Genomic DNA, 23244 nt, shown 5'->3' with positions numbered 1-23244 from the left:
GCCCTGAACTAGCAGCGGACATCCCGTGTCAAAAAAATGAAAATATCAGTAATATAAAATCAAATCCCTTTTCACTGTTCCTCTCAGCTACAAATGAACAAGAAGTAATAAATATCACATTAAAATGTAAAAGTAAGTCTTCAATGGATTATCATGACATAAATATGTCTGTAGTCAAACAGGTTATTCTGAATATTGCTAGTCCCTTAACATATGTCTGTAATTTATCATTTCAGTCCGGTTGTTTTCCAAAAAAAAATGAAAATTGTGAAAGTAATACCACTATACAAAAGTAATGACAAACACAGCTTTACCAATTATAGGTCTATTTCTCTACTGCCTCAATTCTCAAAAATTTTAGAAAAACTTTTTAATTCAAGATTAGAAAAATTCCTTGAAAAACATCAAATAATAAATGTTGGTCAGTATGGTTTCAGAACGCAAAGAACCACTTCAATGGCGATAATTGAGGCAGTAGAAGAAATTACTAATGCACTGGATAAAAATAAATATGCAGTTGGTATTTTTGTTGATCTCAAAAAGGCCTTCGACACAATCAATCACTCAATTTTATTGGATAAATTGGAAAGATATGGTATTCGAGGGAAAGCTGGTAACTGGTTAAAAGTTACCTAACGGTCGGGAACAATATGTTAGCATAGGGCATTACCGTTCAGAGAAACTTGGTATTACATGTGGTGTTCCCCAAGGGTCAGTGTTGGGACCAAAACTTTTCAATGTATACATAAATGATATTTTTGATGTTTCTCAAGTACTTAAACTCATACTGTTCGCAGATGACACCAACATATTTTTCAGTAGCGATGATTATACTGATCTTGTAATGACCGTAAACAGGGAGCTAAAATTAATAAAAAAAATGGATGGATATAAATAAATTATCATTAAATATAAATAAAACTAAAGCAATGTTTTTTGGTAATTTAAAATATAATATAGAATTACCAATTATCATTGAAGGTGTACCAATTGATAATGTGAGTGAAAACAAATTTTTGGGAGTCGTAATTGATAACAAAATTTCGTGGAAACCCCACGTCAGACACATAAAAACCAAAATTTCCAGAAGCCTCGCAGTTTTGAACAAAGTGGAACCATACCTTGATAAAGATGCACTTCGTACTCTGTACTGTACCCTGGTTCTTCCATATTTCACATATTGTGTGGAAGTGTGGGGAAACACATATAAAAATACAACTAATCCATTAGTCACAGTACAGAAACGAGCACTGCGTATTATTCACAAGGCTGGTTATCTAGATCATACTCACAAACTCTTTCTTCAGGCAAAGTTACTTAAATTCCAGGATCTGGTTAATTACAATACATCCATAATCTTATACAAAGCCTTTAATAAACTTCTACCTGCAAATTTACAAACTATATTTGAAATTCGAGAAAGGGTTTATAATGTGAGAGGCTTCGGAAAATTCAAATTACCCAGAACTCGAACAACCCGTAAAGGTTTTTGTGTGTCTGTATGTGGTGTGAAAATCTGGAACAGTCTGAGTTTACAACTGAAACAATGCAAAAATATTCATAGATTTAAATTCCTCTACAAACAGTTGGTCTGGTCACAGTATAATTAATGATGGTTTTAGTGTGCTCTGTAATGTCTGTTCTCTTACCATTGCTGGTATGGATTCCAAAAAAAAAAAAAAAAAAAGTGTGCGTATGTATGTACATGTATGTACATGTGTGTGTAGATATATATGTATGTATGTATATGTATGTGTGTTTGTTACTGTGTAATTATTATTGCCTGTTACCTGTGGTAACGCAATTTGTAATTAATATATTCTGTATTCTGTTATGAAGGTTCTATTTGTTGTTTGCGAGCTGCGGTTGAGATGCTTGCATGTGCCCGGGGCTGTTGATGGGTTTGTTTGGTTTGCAACGATGGGCGTAGCTGCGGGAAGCTTATTGTTTTTTTGTTGATGAGTGAGTACAGGGGTGGGATTTAATAAGTTTTCTTCGTCCCACTCCTTTTCAGGTAATTTTTGTTTTTTGTTTTGTGCACTTTATGTTCAATATATGTATTTTGTTGTGCCTGAAATGAACAAATTTTAAAAAAATAAATAAATAAAAATGATAGTTTATTAAATTTTAATGACATTTGCAGATTGTTTCGGTGGAGTTTAATAAACTCAGCCGTCTGCTCCTTGCTATCTAAAATATAACAGGACACCGGAGTATATTCTGGAGCATCTCACACTTCTGATAATCAGTTGTCTGCTTGACGTTTATTCAGCTGTGTAAAAACTATAACTTTAATCTCAGCCAAACCGATTTACTCAGGAACAAATAAAATACTAAAAAAAGCCAAACAATATCATTTTTAAGTTATCTAAGTGACTTATATATCATGTTTAACCTGAATAGCGAAAGACGGCGGTGGGTTTGAAAACGATGCTCATTGACTCATTGCTCATTGCTTTGAGGGTCCCTACCATCTCTAAGCAGCATATGAAAAACATTACATTTGTGCAAATTAATTGCACGACGTGAGGTCAAATGTTTGTGTTTGTTGGAGGAATTTCCCCCCTCTTTGTTGGCAACAGTGTTGGGGTCATAAATGAATGTATTACACATATTGGACAGAACACTGAACACAGTAATGAAGAACGTTACTTAATTAGTCCCAGAAGACAGTAATTCACTTCACTACTTGTTACATTATTTTAGCATTTCTCCTTAAAATGACCTGAAACACACCATCTCATAATTACCATTTAACAATCTATAGGCTACGGTCCAACACACCAACATAAATCCCTATCCTACTGAGGACACACGTATGATCTTTCTCTTAGTATTTAGGTATGCAAACAAAGCCAACAGCACGAAGCAAAAATGAAAACCAGGACAAAGACACTTTAAACCATCACTACAGTGATTCTACTGTGTAATGGATGGGTAGAAACAGCCTGAGCCTGAGTGCTCATCAGTTTGTTACTTGTTGAGGTTCAGGGTCTGGCAGCTAGGCTGAGGTTGCTCTGGGTTCTTATCTAGCTTAGCACTAGCATGCACCAAAGTCAAGTAAGCATGCTGTCTGTGCAGGTGCTTGTAAAGAGCTTAAAGAGCTGAAGCTGTGCTAGTAGTTGTTTTTTCCCTGTTTGCGCATTACCATCACACTTGAATCCTTTTGTGCAGTAGAAATAAAAGTAATCTCCTTATCCATGCTGCAGACTGCACTACTATTTTTCTCCTCCCGTACATGAACTGAAATCTGCTGATTGTACTGTAAGTGGAACCAATAAGTGAGATAAGGGAGTCAGAATAACAATTTCAAAGGATTAAACTACTAGGAATCAGTTCTCAATTCCCATGCCTAGACACTAGTAAGGCTGGTCAGCAAGGTTTCTTTCATAAACTATTTGGCCACAATGCATTGATATAGATACATGCTAAATGGAGCTAAGCAATGTTAAGCTAAATTACTAGAATTTGACTCACCAGAATTAAAGTACAGACTTCTTGGATGGGCTCTTAGCACAGTTAACTGCAGAGGATGCAATATTATTTGTCAAATAATTGCACTAAAATGCTTTAAAAGTAACCAAAATCAGAACCATGTTGAAGACAAAGACTCAGCAGTCACTCACATGAGTGGAGGTGAAGCCTATAGCAGACAGCTACCCAATACAGCTGCATGCAGATTGTGCCAGTTTCAAAGCCACCCTCAACATGTCAAGTTACATGGCGTGTAGGGCCCAGTGCAGGTTGCAGATACCAAACTGTTTTACAATATATAGGTGCAGATGAAAGGTTGCTTCTTGTATATAGTAGAGCGCTGACATCTAAGATCTCATTTTACAGCTTTACAAGAACCATTTAGTGCCTTTAAAACCGTTTATGGCTCCAGACCAGCCAATCAGAATTAGTTGATATTGCTCGCACTCATCTCTTTGTGGACCCGACTGCTATATCTGAGTGCCTATTGTGTGGGTAAATGAAATTGTGGGAAGACATAAATTGAGAGGATAAATCCTAAAAGCTTTAGTTAAACTTTAATTAAAGGTTTCATCTTTTGGACATAACCCATGCAAACACTAGCGGAGCTCCACACAGACGCAGATCCCATTACTGGTGTAATAATGTAATTTCAGGCCCTATAACAAAAGGTTTTCCCACATATGGAATGAATAAAGTATTTTTTATCTTAATTACAGCCTGCAGCAGAGTTTTCACTGATGCTTTCCAATGAATTATTTTTGCTGTAATCCATATGACTCACAAAAACATTTTTTGCACAGTCACTCACCTTCCAGTTAATATTAGGAGGGGAAGTCAAACCATCTAAAAATCACAACATTTATAAACATAAACAACTGACATTTAAACTATGATTTTAAAATTGCTGTCAGGAATTTTAAGATTTAACACTGTAACTGAGGCCTGTGACCTCGGGCGTGTGTTTTCCATTCCTTTCTGCTTAGCGTCGAGTGTGCTGACTTGGCAGTGTAATATTCCAAGTGTTGTGGTTCATCTGAGGACCTGGCGAGATCCAGATGGTTTTGTGTGTCCTGGAATGTAAAACCTTAAAGCTGAAAGAGCGCACACTCTCTTTTTACCATTGTCATTGTCCGAATACGTATGAAAGTTTTTGTATACGTCCAGGATTTTTGTCAGGTTTGAATGGCTATAAAACAATAAAAGACAAACTGTAAACTCTGCCTTGACTTTTATGGCCATTTTTATGCACTTTGAATTTGTCATATTTGTTTGACAATAAATTTAATTGTGTATGTTTTGTTGTAGGATGTTTGTTATGTTTAAGAGACTGAAAAGTTTCCACTGACAGCTACACAAAAGCACAGTGGCAACACAAGAGAGAGGAAACTGAGCCCAACTGGAATCAAACCCTACCCACTACACTTTGTTATATAAATAACCTCTTACCTAACTGCCCGTGTACAGGACTCCATGAAGAAGAAATGTCTGTTTATTAAAAAATGCATTTATATTTACAGTTGCACGGTTAATGACTGCAGTTATGCACTGTTTTTCCCCAGCATGAGCAAGACAAGAACCTTCAGGAGTAAGTGTTTTGAAATGCATTCATTCTTTTGGATTTGGGTGGATTTATTGAAGTATTAAGCAAGTTACTCTGTAGCTGGACATCACTAAATATTCTCCAAAATTCTGTCACTGTAGACATTTTGGTGGAAAAACAAACAAAATAACAGCTGCCCAACAGTTTTGCAACAATGTACTTACTAGTTACACAAATGTAAGAAAATACTCTTTAGCCTAGATATCCACTGTTGACACATGCAAAGAGCATTTGTGGAACATTTTCACATTGAAGGAAAACTACTGCCATGAAAAAAGATCAATTTACTGCCCATGTGACATTGTAATCTTTAAAAAGAAACCCCTAGCCTGATGACGTCTGCTATGCATGTCACATATATACAGACCATTCATGGACCAGAGGCTGCGACACTGTGCCTGTACTACAACCAGGGAAACAGGGAACGAAGCATAAAGGTCCCAGCACTGTACTATGTTGATCCAGATTCGTATTGCAGAGTTTGTGTCTGTTCGTGCAGCTCTTTGGATATGGAAAAAATTGAGGTATTTTTGGGGACCTCTATTTGTTTTCCAAATACTTCCTGCAGGTTCTGCTATGCTCAGTGACACAGTCTGTCCAGATGGAAAGGCGACCTGAACAGGAAAATGAATGACAGCAAAATTCATCATGAAGAGAGAGAAAGTAAGATAATCTCAAGATGAATGAGCACTTTACTCACTTTGGCAAGAACTGCTTAAAGCTAGTAAGATAATAAAGTTCTAAAATAACACAAATGAGAAGCAGAGACATGGCAGCAGGGGCGTTTTTACACTTTATTTTCCACCTTACAAAACAGAAGTTGTTTATCTTTTATGATTCTTGTTTTCTCAAGACAAAATGCAGGAGCGAAGGAAAAAGACCCAACAACAACAACACAAACCAACAGTAGACCACATTCCTTGGTGCACCACATATTACTAACGGCAGTAATAACTAAGAACTTTTGCCAGGGTTGTCAAACCTCTAAAAAACCTTGTGTACTGCAGCCACTCTGCATGCTTTTGGCTCCCTTCCTTTCTTATCATGATAAATTCTGCTGCAGTTTTTTCCTTTGTTGACTGCCACAGTCTGGAGTGTGAGACCAGGAAATTCATTTTAGGTGTGTAGCTGTGAACTTTTCCATATAACAAAAACAAGTTTCCCACCAACTTCGGGCGCCACTGTCTCAGATCATATCAGGGGCTAGAAACTCACATTGTACAAAAACCTGACATGTGGTGCTTTTTCCGAATTCTTCAATCTGTTTGTTGTGGTGCCAAGAACAAACTTTTGTCGCTGAGTGTGGCAGGTGAAAGATACAGAGAGTGTATATTGCAATCCCAAGGGAACGATGAATACGAAAATCTAAAGAATTGGGATTTGTAATAAATTCTTTTTGAAAACATATGGATGATGTTTGTACAGTTTCTTTGAGATTGGCCAGTAGTCTCATCCCTTTGCACCACCTGTAGTTTACAATATGTAAAAAAAGAGCAAAGTTTTAATCTGTGCTTTTACCACCCAACCCAACCACCAAAGCATTTTTCTCCCTATACCACGAATACAAAATGAGCCAGCCAGACTTTGTAGCTCTAGTTAGTGCAGCTACTTTATCAAAGCACAGCAGGAAGAGAGAGTTCTGCTTGGATTCAGCTAAAGATAAACTGTCTTCCTCTTGGGTTCGTAGACAGAGCGGACAGCAGTAAATGTGTGCAGAAGGCTGTTGGCGAACGCCTGCAGGACAAAGAGCACACAGAGGAATAATTAGGGAAGGCTGCTGCAAAGAATGTGATTTCCTGAGATACAAATAGTGAACCTGCACCATTTTAACACTGGGAACATTTTAAAGGGGACATAAAAAGAAGAACTAAACAAACTAATTTACATACATCTACTTTGCCTCATCTTTGACTTGAGCCAAATCCTGCATGGTGTCACTGAGCCTGAAAAGCCGTCGTCTGTCTTCCTGAGATATGCAGACGTATTTCTGCGGTTGACACGTAGTTTTGAGGCCGTAGTGTTCGCTGCCTCCATAGTTGTGCTTCTGAAACCAGTACTCCACTGAGTCACTATCCAGCTGATTCAGCTGAACCAGCTGTAAACAGATGTAGCAGACGTAGAGATGTAAAAAAGTAACTGATACAAGTCTACATCTGTAGTTTTAGATTGAATGATCGACAGGGAGACAGAGAGAGAGAAAGTGCATTGTTCTATTTGAAGTTCTATTTACCTCAAGGGACTGTTTATTCCATTTTAGGAAATAGTCTTTCCCCGTCAGATTGAATTTAAAAGCTATCCAGTTGTTTGAGCAGTGTTTCTCTATGTAGACCGTATCATCATCTAAAAAACCCCCAAAAAATAACATTAACTTTACTTCTTTAATAGTGACACAATAACCCATTTCATGCAATAAATCAGTGCATATATAAAGCTATCAGTGTAAACAATGCTGTTTCCTGTTTTTCGACTGTCAGTTAGACAAATCTGAATGATTTTGCTGTTAAAATTCTTACTAGGTTGGGAGTCAACAGCACACAGCTTGAATCCGTCTCCAAAATCCAAGGCTTTCACCAACCTCCCATCTTTAATCTTCAGAACACGTGAACTCATCCTGTCGTCTCAGAGGCGTTCTGGCACGAGGAGGAGAACGTTAAGACCAGCAGAGATCTTAAATGGGATCGTATCAAACAGTAGGAGATACACAGACCGGTCTCCTTGTTCAGTAATTTGACTTAATGGGATTCAATTTTTGTTCCTAGTGCATGAATGCTTTCTGGAAATTATCTTAAGTTCCTTGCAGCTTTGAAGGTTTCCAGCTTGTGATTTATTTCTGTGATTACTGATAAATCCATTTTTAAAAATTAGAGGATAAGAGATTAAAAAGAAAATGCCTTTCTTGAATAAATTTCTTATGGGGAATGAAACAAACAAACAAAAAAGAGCAAAATAAAATATGATGCAGGGGGACCTTTCAGCATAATGATCAATTCTAATTTTGCAAAAACACATAATAGCACTCTTCAATAATAATAATACGTTTAATGTAATATTTATCTACTTATTCAGCTACTTCTGGAGTCTGAGTAGCTAAAATAAGAGATTTTAGCTTTTATTGAATCATTAGCAAGTTGGAGTCTTGAATTATGAAGCCCTGTGTAAACCACAGCTATTTCACGGAGAAAATCGGAAGCACATGACGAATAAACCTTTAGATATTTTTTGCAGCGACTGCTGCAGGCTGCATTCACACCACTGTGGGAGAGTGCAGTGCAAGCCTGCGTTATTTTTAAAACACTTTACTGCTGTTATAAGAGCTAAAGAACGCCGTTGCGCATGCACAAATCAAAGCACCTGTGACTTACCGGCTGTGATGATGTCTGAAGCAGAAGTGCAGCGCGGGCAGTTTGTAACTTTAGACCGCAGTGCCGGAAAGGAGACTTAAATAGGAGGCGAGTAATCTGTGGGTCACTGCGTAAGCTTATGACGTGGGAGATTGCCTGAGTGCTGGACGTAGGTTTATCGTTTCTATTATTCTAGACTGGCGACCTGGCCATGGTGTTTTAATAATTAATAATAATACATGTTTTTTTTTATTACCTGGCGTGGCTGAATGCTAAAAAAATAAAATACAATAAAAAATAACACAAATAAAAATACTAAAATTATATAAAATAAAAATAAATATATACATATATATGTAGTCTGCTCACCTACCTCAGCTTGAATTTAGAGTGCAATTTTCTGATTTCAGTGTACCCCTCCTTATTGTAATCTCAAATAAGTTCAAGATAAATGTGAACATTCAGAAAACAGAACAGGTGAAATAGACAGTAATTTAAAAAAGGAAAAGACTGGTGTTCAGGATGTAACGAATTCCTTCTGATGCAAAATGTTCGTTTAAAGCAAACACAAAAACGCGTTTAACAACTTGAAATGATCCAAAATAGTAGAAGCATGTAGCACTCCCTCTACTGGCCAAAATGGCAAATCGCCTTTTCTGCGTCCAGTGTGACTGTTATGCTTCCAGGTGTGGGAAACTTGTAATAAGAAGCTCGTGACCTTGAAAATGTACATTAATTATATATATTAAGTTAAAGTTAAAAGTGTTGAGCTAAGTTTGCTAATTTATTTGAGGAGTTCTTTGGGGTTCTCAAAGAACATTAAAAGCTTTTCTCTGGCTGCTGAGAAGAGATATTTTACTGTTATTTTATCATTACATCAGAATCATATAATAAGCATTGCATTAAAAGCATTTATTGAAGCTATTGACATTACATTAACGTTTGTATTACAGTGATTGTTATAACCTCATGTTAATCTTCTATTTACAGGTGTTGGTATAATCATATAATCTTTCATTGCAGGTGTAACCATGATCATCTTTATACATATTGCTGCTTGGTGCTTATTATGGAGTTGTGCTCACGTCAGTAAGGGTTAAAAGCTACAGTCAGCGGGATGTCTGGCTGATCTATTGAGGAAGTGACGAGAGCGTAAAAGGCACACATGCTTACAAAACACATATATCATGTTATTCATCATGATCCTTTATTCATTTATACTCTTTTGATTAAGCTTTGAGTAGTGGCATTTGATTAGAACATTTATTACATGTATGGTTTCAGTTAGGTTATTGCACACATGAAGTGTTGGCCTCTGTCCTTATAGACAGAGTGAATGCTGAGGTCGAGGCACACATACAAGCAGCAGTTAAACTCATGTAGAGGGGAGAGTTCAAACATTTAAATAATAGTTTGCAAAGCCTTGTAGCTGTTTGATTATGCTTGCAGGAGAGACTGTTTGTTCCAGGGGATAAGCAGAGTTAGAAGATTACTGGGAAGGATCTGGCCTCGGGAAGAAGAAGATGTTCTTTTAATGTGTTAAAAGTTGTCAACATTGATTGTATTGTACCTACTTTACGCATGAGGGGGCGTTCCAATACCCTGATGTTCATAAAAACTATTGTTGTGTGGTTTTCGGTGAGAGATCTGGTGCTGTCTGCGTACAGTGTCCCATCTCCCATACGTGTGCATTAAAATCATCGTTTGACTTGACCCGGCCAGACCAGTGTTGTTATTTTGGTTTTCCTCCATGTATCCATCCCCAATATTTTGAACTCGTGACAGTTTGGGGGCTCGTCCTGTGGTATTGGGGTGGAAATTGAATCTGGAGGCTTGGACGGTCCGAGGGGGTCGAACGGACAGGCGCGAGCCAGTGGTCTGAAGTGAGTGGGCAAGCCGGCACATCTAAAAGGTGAGGCACTACCTGTGAATGTCTGTTTTGATTTTGGTGAAAATCTCATGAGAAGTTGAAGTTGAAATAAGAATAATGGAAGTTTTTAAGTGGGTTAGAGTCCCAAGTATTGAGTAAAGTGAATAAGGAAAAGGAAAACAGTGAAAGTGAGTTTGAGTCTCACGTAGAATATAGGTAATTGGTGAAAGTTGACAGTAAGTCTCGATTGAATATAAAGCCGGGCTTGGACACCAATAGAATTGCTGGTGTTTACAAATTAATTAAATTTTCTTTTGTGCCGTTCCCCGCCAACATGATCTCACTTCAGTAATGTTGAGGTCTGGGGAGGCCAATCCATGACGAATACTGCTCCACTGTGTCTCTTTCCATTTAGCTCTACTATACTGGTAGTTTGTTTGGGATTGTTGTCATGGTGTCAAGTTTAACAAGATCCCAAACACCAACGGTTAAAATTAACTAAACCATGACAGAGCCTCCATCATGCTTTAGAGATGGCTGTGGACACTCCCTGTCGTAGCTCTGTTCTGAACTCCTCCATAAAGATTGACAGTGATTTGAACCACAAATTCATCACTCCATAACACCTGATTACACTCATCTTTAGCCCACCTCTTGCGCGGTCTGTAATACATTAGTTTTTTCTCTTTTCCGTTTAAAGATTGCTTTCTTCAGAGACACACTTCCACAGAGACCGTTTCTCATGAGGCTTCAGTGAACAGCATGCGATTCATTTGCTAGAAAAAAAGAACCAATGTCCAAAACTTTTAAAAAAATAATTAAAACTATTGCTTAAGACTACTTTAAAGAAAAATTGACAAGAAATTCTGGTTCTTTGGAAGAAAAATGTAGAGAAATGGGGGTACTGTATTACAGTACTGTATACATTTTGAGGGGATTTGATTTTCAAAAGACCTTTACACTTTATACCTTTGTCCTGGTGTTTTACTGCTACAGGTCCATTTGAGCCAAGGATTTCCAGCTGAAGAGCACTGAAGTGAATCACTACAGAGATTTTAATACTATCAATGATGTGTAACCAGAGAAATTGCTTTGGCTCACTAGTTCCCCTCACTCATTAATGACAAGCACCGAGTAGAAATCTTTTTATAGCTACTATAAACAGAAAGAGCAAGCAGTGAGTCAGTTCCACTGTGAGTGTAGCCTACTCATAGGGAGCAAAGACTACGTGCCAACTATAAAAAAAATCACACAAGTTCCTTTATGTGGCAGCAAATGAGGGTTTTTGTGCGGCTTGTTGTGCAGACGGTATATAACATTGACTTAACAGTGAACTCTTAATGGCTGGTTTGCAAACTGTGAGGTTTTAAAATTCAGTTTGATATTACAAAAATATAATTGAATTGAACGTGGGAGTAGGTTTAGTGAGCATTGCTCACTTAGGAACACGAGTTCTTTTATAAACATCGGAAAGTGATTAGTGCTGTATTGATAAGGTTATCTCGTTTTATTATAAACATTATTAAACACTGAGCTATTGTTTAGAATAACACACACACACACACAGAAGAAAATCTGAGCCAAGAAACCGCCTCTGTGCTGCCAGTAAACATGAGTGAAAATTTGGAGGAATTTTCCCACATTGCTAAATATATTCCACAAAGAATTAAGGACGTTCTGAAGACAAAAGAGGGTCCGACTGAGTATTAAACAGGCGTAAACTAAATAGTATTCATTTTTTATTTAATGTAGTCTGCAACTTTAAAGCTGTTCTTACACCCAATACCTGAATATGAGTCACCCAGACTTTCAGTAAAGGTTTTCCACTTGTATTTTTATTTATTTAAATTGAGAAAATGTGGCAAAACGTTCTCAGTTTCTGTTCTTCCATATTAATGCCATATTTGTACATATTTATGATGCAGACTTGCTGTGCAGAGCAACTTAGTTCTATGCTTCCAGCTCCAACAGCCACAGCAGTTTTTGATCCATCGCTGTTTATTTTAGTCCCCAAGTTATGCAAGAAGTGCTGCAAAACTATACATGCAACATATACACATACAGATTTATAGACTTTAAAGGGAAAACATTTATTTTACATTACTATTTACACTGCATTCTTTGAAAAATAAAAAACAACAAAGTCAGGACAATAAACTCAACAGCTTCTCCATAAGGGAGTATATCAAATACTTGAAATATTAAAAATATCCAAGGAAAAAGGAAAACAGACTGTTTAGAAAAGCTTAAATGTGTCATGTCATTGTGTCACAGGCGTAACTAAAAGGAGTGAGAGACAACAGGAGGTCATAACTGAAAAGAAACGGCATCAAGAGAATGTGTACTCAGGTAGTGAGAAGTGTGTTGTGTATATGAACAGGAGGGTGTGTATGTGAATAAACAGTGTGCAGAGCAGCCAAATAAACACAACGGGTTTTCCATAAGGGAGTGTCAAACACCAAATTATGAAAAAAACAACAATCTCCCCAAAATATCAGCCAATATATTTACAAGGAAACTCATATTCTCAAATCACAGAAGGGTGAAAGCATCGAAGCATGCAGACTAATGGTTTTTTCACCCTCCCTTCCACGTTAAAAGTAACAAATGGTGTGACGATGAAATAAACCAATGAAGCTAATCGTCGTCGTCACAGACTAGCTGGACAACCACTTTGTCTTTGAGCGCCTCGTTTTCTCTGTAAACGTACACTGGTGCACCACTTTCAGACGGGCTGGGTTCCCCATCCGTTTGCTCTTCGCTTCTTTCTTTCTCGTCCTCACAGAGCAGGTCATTGTACGAGTTCACACACAGGTCGTGGTCCTGAAGGGGAGAGGGGTATTGGAGTGAGGCTCTCTCGATTCGCACTGACCGCCTAACCGGGGTGAAGAAGCGAACCTCCTGGCCGTTGACCTTTACTGACTCTCTCCGTTGACTTGGAGGGCCACTAAGTGAAGATAAAACATAATTATAATCCACAGAAAAAAAAAACTTCTGCTGTAAAAACTGTAAGTAACTCATCATTTCTTTGTTAAGCTGCTTGAATATGATTCTCATTGTGCATATTTTTTTTCTTTCTTATTGCTTCTGACTTGTGATTAAAACAAAAAGCATACTTCAAACAGAATAAGGAAAAAGGTGAAACCAAATAAAGCACACAGATCAGTGAAAAAGGTTCTAACATTGCAGTTTACTGTGTTTAACATGTGTTTCATACAGCAGCCTGAACACAAATTAACAGTATCATTATTATAATATCAACATCAGTTAAAAAAATGATCTGACCCTGTTTTAGTGGAGTGTTTGCTTTTGGACCTCTTTTGGTAAATGCTGTTGTTTAGTTCCAAATATATGCACGGATTACCGCAGGACCATACATGCAACATACACAGGTTTTAAAAGCAAATTTTACATCACTATGTACACTGTATTATTTGAAGAAATAAAATAATAGCATAAGGGCCATAAGAACAAATCTATATCTTGCATGAAGAAGTTACCTAGCCGCAAAAAACGGATTGAGAATAAAAACAACAACAAACAAAATCACAGGGCGGTTTGAATGGTTCAAACATGTCATTTCAATGTGTCAGAGGTGATGCAGAAATTTCCCCCATTATTAACTACGCAATGCTCTTATTTCCATGTGAATGCAAAAAAGGAAATGAGCCACTGGCGTTGTTATCATGAAAAATCAATGGCTCGTAACCTCAGTAGCTTACAACTCATGGGTCTGTCATCAAACAGATTAGAGCTGAACTAATGCTAAATTTTCTTGAGCGACCAAACAAATACATCAGAGAACAGTAACATGGAGAAAATGAAACAATGACTCGAACATACCCAGGGGTTGCTGTGATCTTGTACTTGACCACAGACGAGTTTCCTCTCTCCCCATAGATGAGCGCTCTGACAGGTTTGGGGGTCATCAGTGGATTGCTGCCACAGTCTGGAGTGTTTTCAGGTGTTGGAATATGTTCGAACACTTTGTCCTGTTCTTTAGCTGAAAACAACATGAAAATGTGGGTTTTACTAAATTTAATTGGGAAAAATATCCTGCAAAAATTAACAGGACTTGATTTGATGTAGAAAATGTGTCCATTTAGTAGCTGCACATTTACACTTCCATTGACAAAGACAATACCCAGGCTTTGGATACCGTACCAGTACCTCAGACTGGTAATCATATACTAAAAATGTGCATCTTATTAAATGTGCATATTTTAATAACATTTGTGGTCGTATTTGTGTTTAAAAGGAAGGAAAACTTATATTATTATGCAATGGTTTTAATTTCATGTTAGGCTGTACGTTTCCCATGAATTAAATGAGTTTGACACCCCTTATCTAAGAACTATTCCAAAGTTATCTATTGTAAATCTTAACGCTGCCACTCCCCCCCCCCCCAGGTCATGTAGCTGAGTTACCTTGGATCTCGTCCTTTTTCTTCAGAATGTCAAATACCACGATCCGCAGCTCATCCACTGGCTACAACAAAATACAATTACAGGAAAACAGGACTATTATACATTACTGGAAAGCTTTCCCCAGAGACAAACTCTTCACATCCTGCTCTGAGCTAAAGTTAACTATATGCGTATCAAGTTCAAATTTCTTTGTATGGCACAATTTCATGCTAGACCAATTAAAAATGAAAAGTGACAGATCAACAGAGAAAGACTAACATATACAAACGTTTCTATAGAAGGAAAACTTGATTAGAGAGAAAGACAGTTTTCCAAATGCAGTCGGAATTTCCAAGTTACTAGTTGGAATGTGTATTTGTGACTCACTAAATAAGCTACGCAGATCACTGATCAGCCTCTATCCATGAACGTGCTGCAGCAGTGTTGCTTTTGAACTGCTCTACCTAGCTAAAGAAGCCGAACAAAAACCTGTTGTTTTTTTTTTATTATTCTGACACTCATACTGGAACTCACTTAATTCTGACCTCTGGGTTATCTGGAACACTGCACTAAAGACAAACAGGATGCATGACATACACCCCCCCCCCCCCCCCCAAAAAAAATCTAAGTCATCTAAGTTAAGATTTGCTATGATATTTTTGACCGCTTCCAATTGTATAAGGTTTCCTTTTCTCTGAGTGAGCGGAAGTAAGAGGAAGATGCTTTTTTAATACATAAAAGACCTTGAGAGTCTGAATATCACTGTGGCCTAACCTCCAACACAATACGAACAGCCTCTTCAAACATGGGTAAGACATCGAAGTTTCCTTCTTGCTCCATGAGGCGGACTTGACAGATCCAGTATTTGGCAAATTTCTGGGAAACGGCAGGCAGGCGGGACAGAACCTCCTTCACCTGGTCTCGGCAACCCTGCAGGTGTGAAACATGTGCTGAAGTAAATGGCAGGATACTCCAAAGAGTTTATTTTATGTTTATCTTTAGTCATAACTTTTTTACACTACCATTACGTAATGACTAACCCGGTGTGAGAAAAAGTTAAATGTAGGGTTTGAAATTCTCTGATGTCCTGTTATATTCTTCTTGTACGTTTTAACAGGTAAAAGCACATCTGCTTTCAAACAAAGTGAGACAACATTTTCTGTGTCAAATGCATTTTTCTTACTTTATCTAATGGCTACACAGAGACGACAAATGTTCAAGTCTGTTCTCTGTGTTTACTACACAACTTCAGGTGAGCAGTTAAATGAAAAGTGACACCGAATCAAACCAAATACAACACACACCTCTCTGAGTAACTTGAGGCAGTCAGCCAGGGATCTATCTACAGCACAGATGAGGGAGTAGGCCTCATCTTCCTCAGTCATGGAGGCCCAGAAAGGCTGAGGCACAGAGACCGTGCGCCTGACCTGAGGTTTCACTTGCATTGGAGGACGTTTGTAGGTAATGCCTTTGGACTCCCGCCATTCCTGCAGTTTTTTCCTGTATGTCAACATGAGATGAGTTATTACGGAGCAATTACCAAATATTACATTTAACTATGAAAACAGAGCTTGGAATGTCTACAGTGACAAACTGACCTAGAAAGCGATGCATGATGAGCAAATTGTTTTTATATTTGGACCTGCTTAAGCCAAATAAAGTCAGTAAATACTAATACTGAAAAGTTATCTCATCCTACAGATATCTTTTGGTGTTCATCACATACAGAAAGAACTAAGGTCACTGGGGCCGAAGTCACAAGACAAACTTAATCCCACTGTGAACTACATTGGAAATCTAGCAAATTAACTGTACCATGTCACAACTTTGTAGTACAGTTACCTGTACTGTTCTACTTACATTCTTTCCACCTGGGCAGCAGTCAGTTTCTTTCCCTCAGTCTGAGGAATGACCTTACTCTGGACTTTTGGGGTCTTCGTGTTTGTGGCTTGGCCTGTGAGACGGACGGTCCTGGAAGGTGGCGGGACTGTCTGTGAAATCAGTGGAGCGACTCTACTTTTTACACCAGATTTGAGAGGAGGAGCATTTGAAGCACGATTTTCTGTCTTGCCAGCTGTCTCTTTAGTAATCTTGGTTTTCCTTCCCGTGTCAGTCACAGCAGGCTCACCAACAGGTCGAGAGCTGCATCTGTTAGCCGGCCTCGAGAATGTTTGGAAGGCAGCTTTGCATGGCTGGCCCTTCTTCCCTTTAGGTTCAGTTCTTGGCTTTGTGGACTTGTTTGCAGGCTGACCACTTGATTTTTTTGCTGCTACTCTTCCCTCTGGCTTAAACGATGCAACCGTGCACTTGAGAGATGTGTATGTTGATTTCAGTCCACTTGATAACTGACTTTTAGATGGTTGTGAATGACTACCCAGAACAGGTTTAGAGTTAAGTTTGTTTTGACTCTGAACCTTATTCTTAGCTCCCGTGGTTGAAGAAATATTTGCAGCAAACCTCTGCGAAACAGACGTTGTTGACTTGCTGCTGGATTGCACCTTCTTAGCAATTTGATTTGTGGTAGTGGTACTGGCTGCAGTGACAGAGGTATGCGTTAGGTTTGGCTTTGTGGCTCTTGACTGGATCACTGCGGGAGTAAGTCCTGTTTTTGTTTTGACAAGGGGGCCAAGACTAATCCTGGTACTGACCGTCATCGTTGGACCTGATACGGCAGAACTCGGACCAAAGCTGAATTTGCTTTTTGATTTGACTCTGACTGTATGAGCTGTATTTAAAGGGGCTTTGCCTGAAGTTTGAATTCCTCCATTTGCCTGCTTGTTGACATGGCCGACTCCATTCAGGTGAGGTTTGAAGGACACAACATTGTATGTTCTGGTGAGCGAAGGGTTTCGATTAGGTTTTGGCTGTGCTGGACGACTGTTGTTCTGCTGTGCTGTCAGTATATTTCCTTTGTTACTGACACCAAATGCTTTCTTTTCAAGGTCTCGACTGGTCTGAGCTGTCACGCTTTGACCTTTGGAGATATTACGCTTGAATCCGTCAAATGGAGCTTTGTTTTCTTTTCCTGCAACAACCTGTGAAAGAAAAACTATGAATTAACAAAAAGGGAATCAACACTAGCCTGATTCCAAACAGCATCTCTGTCCAGCCAACAAACTGTTTCAGATTCCTTCGCTGACACTGAATTATTTAAAGATTTTTTTGTCAGATTTATGAGTAACAGTTCATGCATTCAAGCTGTACCTTTTGTGTAGATGTCACAGGCTTCTTACTCACACAGTTCCCACTTAGGTTTGACCTAAGGAGTGAAACGTCAGTTACTTAATTTATCAAAACAGAAAATGAGCTTCAACAATTTCCAAATGATGACCAGATATCTTTTTAGAGCTGATCATTAACTGAGTTTATTTTTGTTAAAGTCTGTGGTAAGAATTTATTTTCTCCCTATGTTTGTAATTCATCTGTTCATACAACGCAAAAATAATTACAATTATTTGGTTTCATTGAATCATGGTAAGTGCACATAAAATCCATGAACCCAATAGACCTCTTTTTTGTTTTATTAAATGGAATGTGGATTTGTAAATAAGTATATGCAAATATAGGTCAGTAGGTTTATGATGTATCTACATAGATAGATGCAATGTTCATTGCTTAGATGTTTTATTTATTTTTATACTTTAAAAATATGAAAGATTTGAGACTTTGTAGGGGATTTAAATCCTAGAAAAAAAAAAATCAGTCTGATTTGTTATATGGATTACCATATATACCCGTAGGGGACTGTTTCATTTTCACATTTTCTTGGGTGTTTGAAAAGAAGTCAACTGGGCTTTTAGAGATTTTGATTCTAATGCAAGAGAAAACAATGATAACTAAATAAAAACTCATGCACGAGGACAAAAACTATATTGAAATGTACTGACACTTGATGATAATTAATAACAAAATGAAAAGTGGAATGAGTTTGGAAGTGATCCAATCAGTCAAACACTGTTAGACATGTACAATTTGATCTGCCTCAACAAACAGGGTGGAGTGCCCATGCTCATGTTTCTCATGGAAAAAAAAAGAGCCACTGCCTGTGTGTAAGAGAGAGCAAACATACGGACACATTTTGCATTTGATGTCAAGGACAATAAGACTCGTTGTAAACGGTGTGGACCAACTCTCACCAGTAAAAACATGAGAAACTTTTTATGCTTTATATTTTATTCACCAGATTCAAATTTAGTGTACTTTAATCTTATATTTAGAACTAAAACTTAAAGAATTTATGGCTAAAACTAAATGACGTTTTACTCAAAACACCTTGATTAAAATGTAATCAAAATTAGCTCTCAAAATCAACACTGCATCCAAGAGGCCTCTTCAGTTCTAAACCTGGCACAGTCCCAGATAATAAATCCCTGGTGATGGTCTGTCTCCTTTCAACACCCAGCAACATTTCATAAAACATTTTTTTCCACATGTAGTTTTATTCTTACCTTGCATCAGGTAGCTTCAGCTTTCCTTTTGCTGCCAGATATTCCATTAGCTTCTGCTTACGGATCTCTGAGACAGAAAACATACAGGAATTAAGCACCATCAAATAAAGATTTTTCACTATACTCACATGTAAACTCCAAACTTGAGATTCATGAAATGCCTGAACTGAAAATCCTAAAGGATTAGTACGAAGTAACATTATGTATTTGTTGTTTGTATTGTTCTTGGTTTGGCTGCTCACTGTAGGGGTTGCCACTGCATGTCCTCTTTCACTATATCCATAAATCTTGTCTGTGCTCTTCCTCTTTTTCTGCTGCCTGGATGCACCATAGTCGACATCCTTTACCCAATATATCCCTACCACCCCCCTGTACTTGTCAAAACCATCTCAGGTTTGCCTCTCTAACCAATCTAGTCAACCTGAGCCCCCCCTCGACATACTCATTCCTAATCCCCTCCCTCCTGGTCGTCCCTCATGAGTAAATTCAACATCTTCAAATATGCCAATTGCCTTTTTCCTAGGTCCATACATCACAGCAGGTCTTCAATCACAAATGACCGCTGACAGCCATCTCCACTCCACTCGCCCTGCCTGCAGTCTTTTCTTCATCTCTCTTATGCACTGTCCGTTGCTTTTAAAACTGACTACAAGCAAAGCCTTTTTGAGTCAAACGTGAACAGTGTGTAAGCATTTCAAGTTAAATGTTGTTCTTTTATCCTGAAATGTAATGCCTTTTTCTAAACTGAGCCAATATACAAAAACATGGAAATATTTTAAAATTTTAGTTGAATGGGCAGGTGATAAAAAAAGTTTTGTACTTTGATGCTATTCTGAGTGAAATCAATGAAAATAGTGGTTTTGGGGACGGTTAAAATTGTACATGTCATGTATGTGTGTATATTTTAAGGGAGAGAGTTCAAGGGGGATCTTGAAATTGTAATACGAAACATCTATGTTCCCACCACATTTGCGCAGGTTCAAGCAGAGGCTGACACCTGCTGGTCTTTGAAGGATCATGGGAAAATCTCCAAACAGTGTAGGAGCATAGAAGTATAACTATATGTGGTCACATACAGAACAGAGGTCATTGGTTTGTACAGATGTAAACACTCAGAACAAGCGGTTAGTCCTCAGAACAAGAAGGTTGCTGGTTCAAAGCCTGACCAGGGCTTTTCTGTGTAGAGTTTACCTCTTTATTTTCTCTAGGTGCTCTGGCTATCTCCCAAAGACATTCATGTTAGGTTAATTGGTGATTCTAAATTTGCTATGCATGTTAAAGTGCTTGAAAGTGTACAGTTAAGTGCTGTATGAATGTAGAATTAAAGTAGGACTTAGAAGCTCTTTGAGTGGTCAGTAAGACTAGAAATGTGCTTTATCAATGTGAGTACATTACATGTGGCGCTCCCTGTGCTTTGCTCCTGCAAGAACAAGTACCCACAATGCGTGAAAATTAAACAATAAAAATGTTCCAAACAACTTATTCTGAGCTAACTGAGAATAAAACAAAAATCAAAAGTGGGATTTGGGGTCATAATAAGATTATAAAGGTGCCATTTCAGTGAGTGAGGGAAATCATTGTGAGTCCCACACATGTAGGTCTTCGACCACTGTTTTGAATACAGGCAAGATTGCAATAAGCAGGTTTTGTGCTTGTTATACATACAGAAGTGAGAACAGGGTGATTGTTTGGTTATAAATTGATTATATAATAAATTCCAACAGGTCTAGAGTTTCCTTGCCATTTTCACAGTCATGTATTAAATCATTTTGGCTGTTACACTATCCAAGCTCTCAAACTTTATTTAAGACTCAATCTTCTATTTATTAATGTCAGACCACTTATTTATACATTTTAAATGAATATGTAGTTCGTAATTTGTTGTGGACACAATGAGGGAATTGACCGGGACAACGCTATGAAAGGATGAATATGAATTTAAGTGTTAAACAAAACAAACAAAGCAGGCTCCTGCATGGACAGACCGCTATTAGGAAGATCGGTTAAAAACTCGAAAGGCACCTCAGCTGCGAATAAAAGGCACTTTTTAGTGTTACCACCCTAACCCCTAACCCCTCTATCCCTCTTCTTCCACCCTTAATTGCTAACAATACCTGTACTGTAAGTTAACGTTTGCTAACTCACAGCCATAACGTCTAGTTAACCGTTTAAACTTTGCTAGCTTTTATGGAACTTAATAAACTCGCTAACCTTTTCTGGAAAGCACTGGCTCGGATTCCCCTTCTTCCATTTCTAATAGAAATAGTTTTCGTCGTATAAGTCTGTAGAAATCAGTTAAACAAAAGTGTTTCAAACACGTTAACGACGCCCATAATAACTGCGCTCGCGCATCCGCTTTCGAAATTGCCGGGAGTTAACGCCTCCCTTCTCTGATTGGATGATTTGAAATTTCGGGGGAAAACAACACACTTGCGCAAAACTCCTGCGCTGATTGGAGCAGAATTTTTTTTTTTTTTGTAAAGAACTTTATTTAACAAACAATGAGTATAAAACATACGAACAGATGAAGTATACAAAAGAACAGAACATGAACACACGAAACCAGGGGTAAAAAGAAAAAGGTAATAATTATATGAATACACGCAAAAATTCACATATATATATTGTTTTGAGAGCCTTTTTGTTGGTGGAGTCTGATATTGATTGCATATACATTTCCACATCCTTAAAAAAATGACAGAAATATGGTGTTTTGTTAGTAAACTTACATTTATGGATAAAAAATCTAGCTAAAAGTATTAACAAATTAATTATAAAAAAGCATTTATCATTCTTCTTAGGGAAACTTAAAAAAACAGAATAAAACATTTTCCCATCGTAAAGAAAACTCCCTTAAAATATGGACAATAACAAACCTACTAAATTCCTTCCAGAATCTCTGTGTAAAAGAACAGTACCGATTGGCGCAGAAATCATCTGTGCAAATGATAGGTAGGCGCCCTCTTTCATGGACATGATGTGTCAGCTGTGCTTGATTATATGACTAAACTTTGTATAAAAACTCTTCAAAATATCACCGTATACGACATCAATAAGAAGGTACGATACAACTCATTAAAGTGGTGACTGGTATGAGAGTTTTTTGAAAACATAGGTTTTATTTTAAATAACTTGGTAATCCAAATTTAAAAAATTAAAGGCAGGATAACACAATGGCGTCTGGGAAGACGTTGTATCCCTTACAAGTCAAAGTCATACATAATCAAGTGTGGACAATTAGCAGTTAAGCCCAGGCACCAAACAAACAAACAAAAACTAAGATACACTGATTTAGACAGACTAATTTGTTTGGCAAGAATTTTATTTTAAGTGACGTTTTAGTCCACACTCTGCCACTTGGTGGCGACAATGTACCATTGAATTGTTTGGCCGTCGCCCATCGCTAGTAAAACGAACAGGAAGAAGAAGGTAGGCTAAGATAAGACATGATAAGATAAATTATTGAGGTAGACTACATACGAATAAATCTCAGAACAGGAAAAAAAAAAAATCTCAATTAAATACAAGATATATAGTAAAACTGAAGGAGCTCAGTAAGTAAAATATCAAAGCAAAAACTAAATAAAATACAATTAAATGGCTCTAGTAAGTAACTCCAGTAAGTTTAACCAGGTGACTCAATGAATTAGATTAAGAAAAATAAGAGAATAAAAATAGTTTACTAAATATATAAAATAAATGTCAGAAACCCAACAAATTTCTCACCGTAACAGAGTGAAACGTGTAGGAGACACTGCAATAAAGTGGCTTAATGTGCACACAATGTGTTGGATGGGGCAGAGTTTAAATAAACTCATATCAGAACAGATATCTTGCATTGTAAAGATTTATTGCACAAGGTATCTGTGCTTGGATCAGCAGAGTCTGATAAAGTGATCTGCCTGTCCAATAAGTTGGGCAGAAAGTGATCAGGGTTGTGATGGTTAATGTCTGTTTAGTTGCCAATCACAGAATCGGCTGTACTGATCAGTGTGTAGCCTGTCGGTGTCATCAGGTCTATTCTGACTCAGGGTTTATTACAGAACACCGCGTTGCACGGAGCTGAGGAACAGTGGTTGATTTCTGACTATTTTCACAAATA

General features: G+C 37.7%; 1 protein-coding gene and 2 long non-coding RNA genes across 3 annotated transcripts; 1 reads left to right on the top strand and 2 right to left on the bottom strand.

The window, feature by feature from the left end:
- Window positions 1–4976: 4976 nt before the first annotated feature.
- LOC120443169 lies at window positions 4977–6240 on the top strand. Its single transcript, XR_005615207.1, has 2 exons — window positions 4977–5514; window positions 5646–6240. It is a non-coding gene; the product is annotated as an uncharacterized LOC120443169 (long non-coding RNA).
- On the bottom strand, window positions 5858–8608 carry LOC120443168. Its single transcript, XR_005615206.1, has 5 exons — window positions 8440–8608; window positions 7591–7707; window positions 7308–7417; window positions 6967–7172; window positions 5858–6811 (listed from the first exon to the last, which is right to left on the bottom strand). It is a non-coding gene; the product is annotated as an uncharacterized LOC120443168 (long non-coding RNA).
- A 3483-nt stretch (window positions 8609–12091) lies between these two features.
- On the bottom strand, window positions 12092–21527 carry ckap2l (cytoskeleton associated protein 2-like). Its single transcript, XM_031731338.2, has 9 exons — window positions 21354–21527; window positions 19143–19209; window positions 17899–17953; window positions 16555–17729; window positions 15999–16194; window positions 15469–15624; window positions 14716–14776; window positions 14132–14291; window positions 12092–13235 (listed from the first exon to the last, which is right to left on the bottom strand). Exons 1-9 carry the CDS (start codon window positions 21391–21393, stop codon window positions 12926–12928), a joined length of 2220 nt encoding a protein of 739 aa, XP_031587198.1. The 5' UTR covers window positions 21394–21527; the 3' UTR covers window positions 12092–12925.
- Between the last annotated feature and the right edge of the window lie 1717 nt (window positions 21528–23244).

The sequence above is a fragment of the Oreochromis aureus genome, linkage group 12, assembly GCF_013358895.1.
Source record: "Oreochromis aureus strain Israel breed Guangdong linkage group 12, ZZ_aureus, whole genome shotgun sequence".
Classification (NCBI taxonomy): Eukaryota; Metazoa; Chordata; class Actinopteri; order Cichliformes; family Cichlidae; genus Oreochromis; species Oreochromis aureus.
The sequence above is the reverse complement of the archived record's forward strand: the minus strand, read 5'-3'. Positions and strand labels throughout refer to the sequence as shown.

What these genes read in the sequence shown, in the direction of transcription:
- ckap2l (XM_031731338.2), bottom strand. Translation starts at nt 21,393, where the DNA reads ATGGAAGAAGGGGAATCCGAGCCAGTGCTTTCCAGAAAAG. An exon ending in CTGAAGCTACCTGATGCAAG is followed by an intron (nt 17,954 to 19,142) that starts GTAAGAATAAAA and finishes TTCACTCCTTAG; the next exon opens with GTCAAACCTAAGTGGGAACT. An exon ending in AAGATCACAGCAACCCCTGG is followed by an intron (nt 13,236 to 14,131) that starts GTATGTTCGAGT and finishes ATCTTCACTTAG; the next exon opens with TGGCCCTCCAAGTCAACGGA.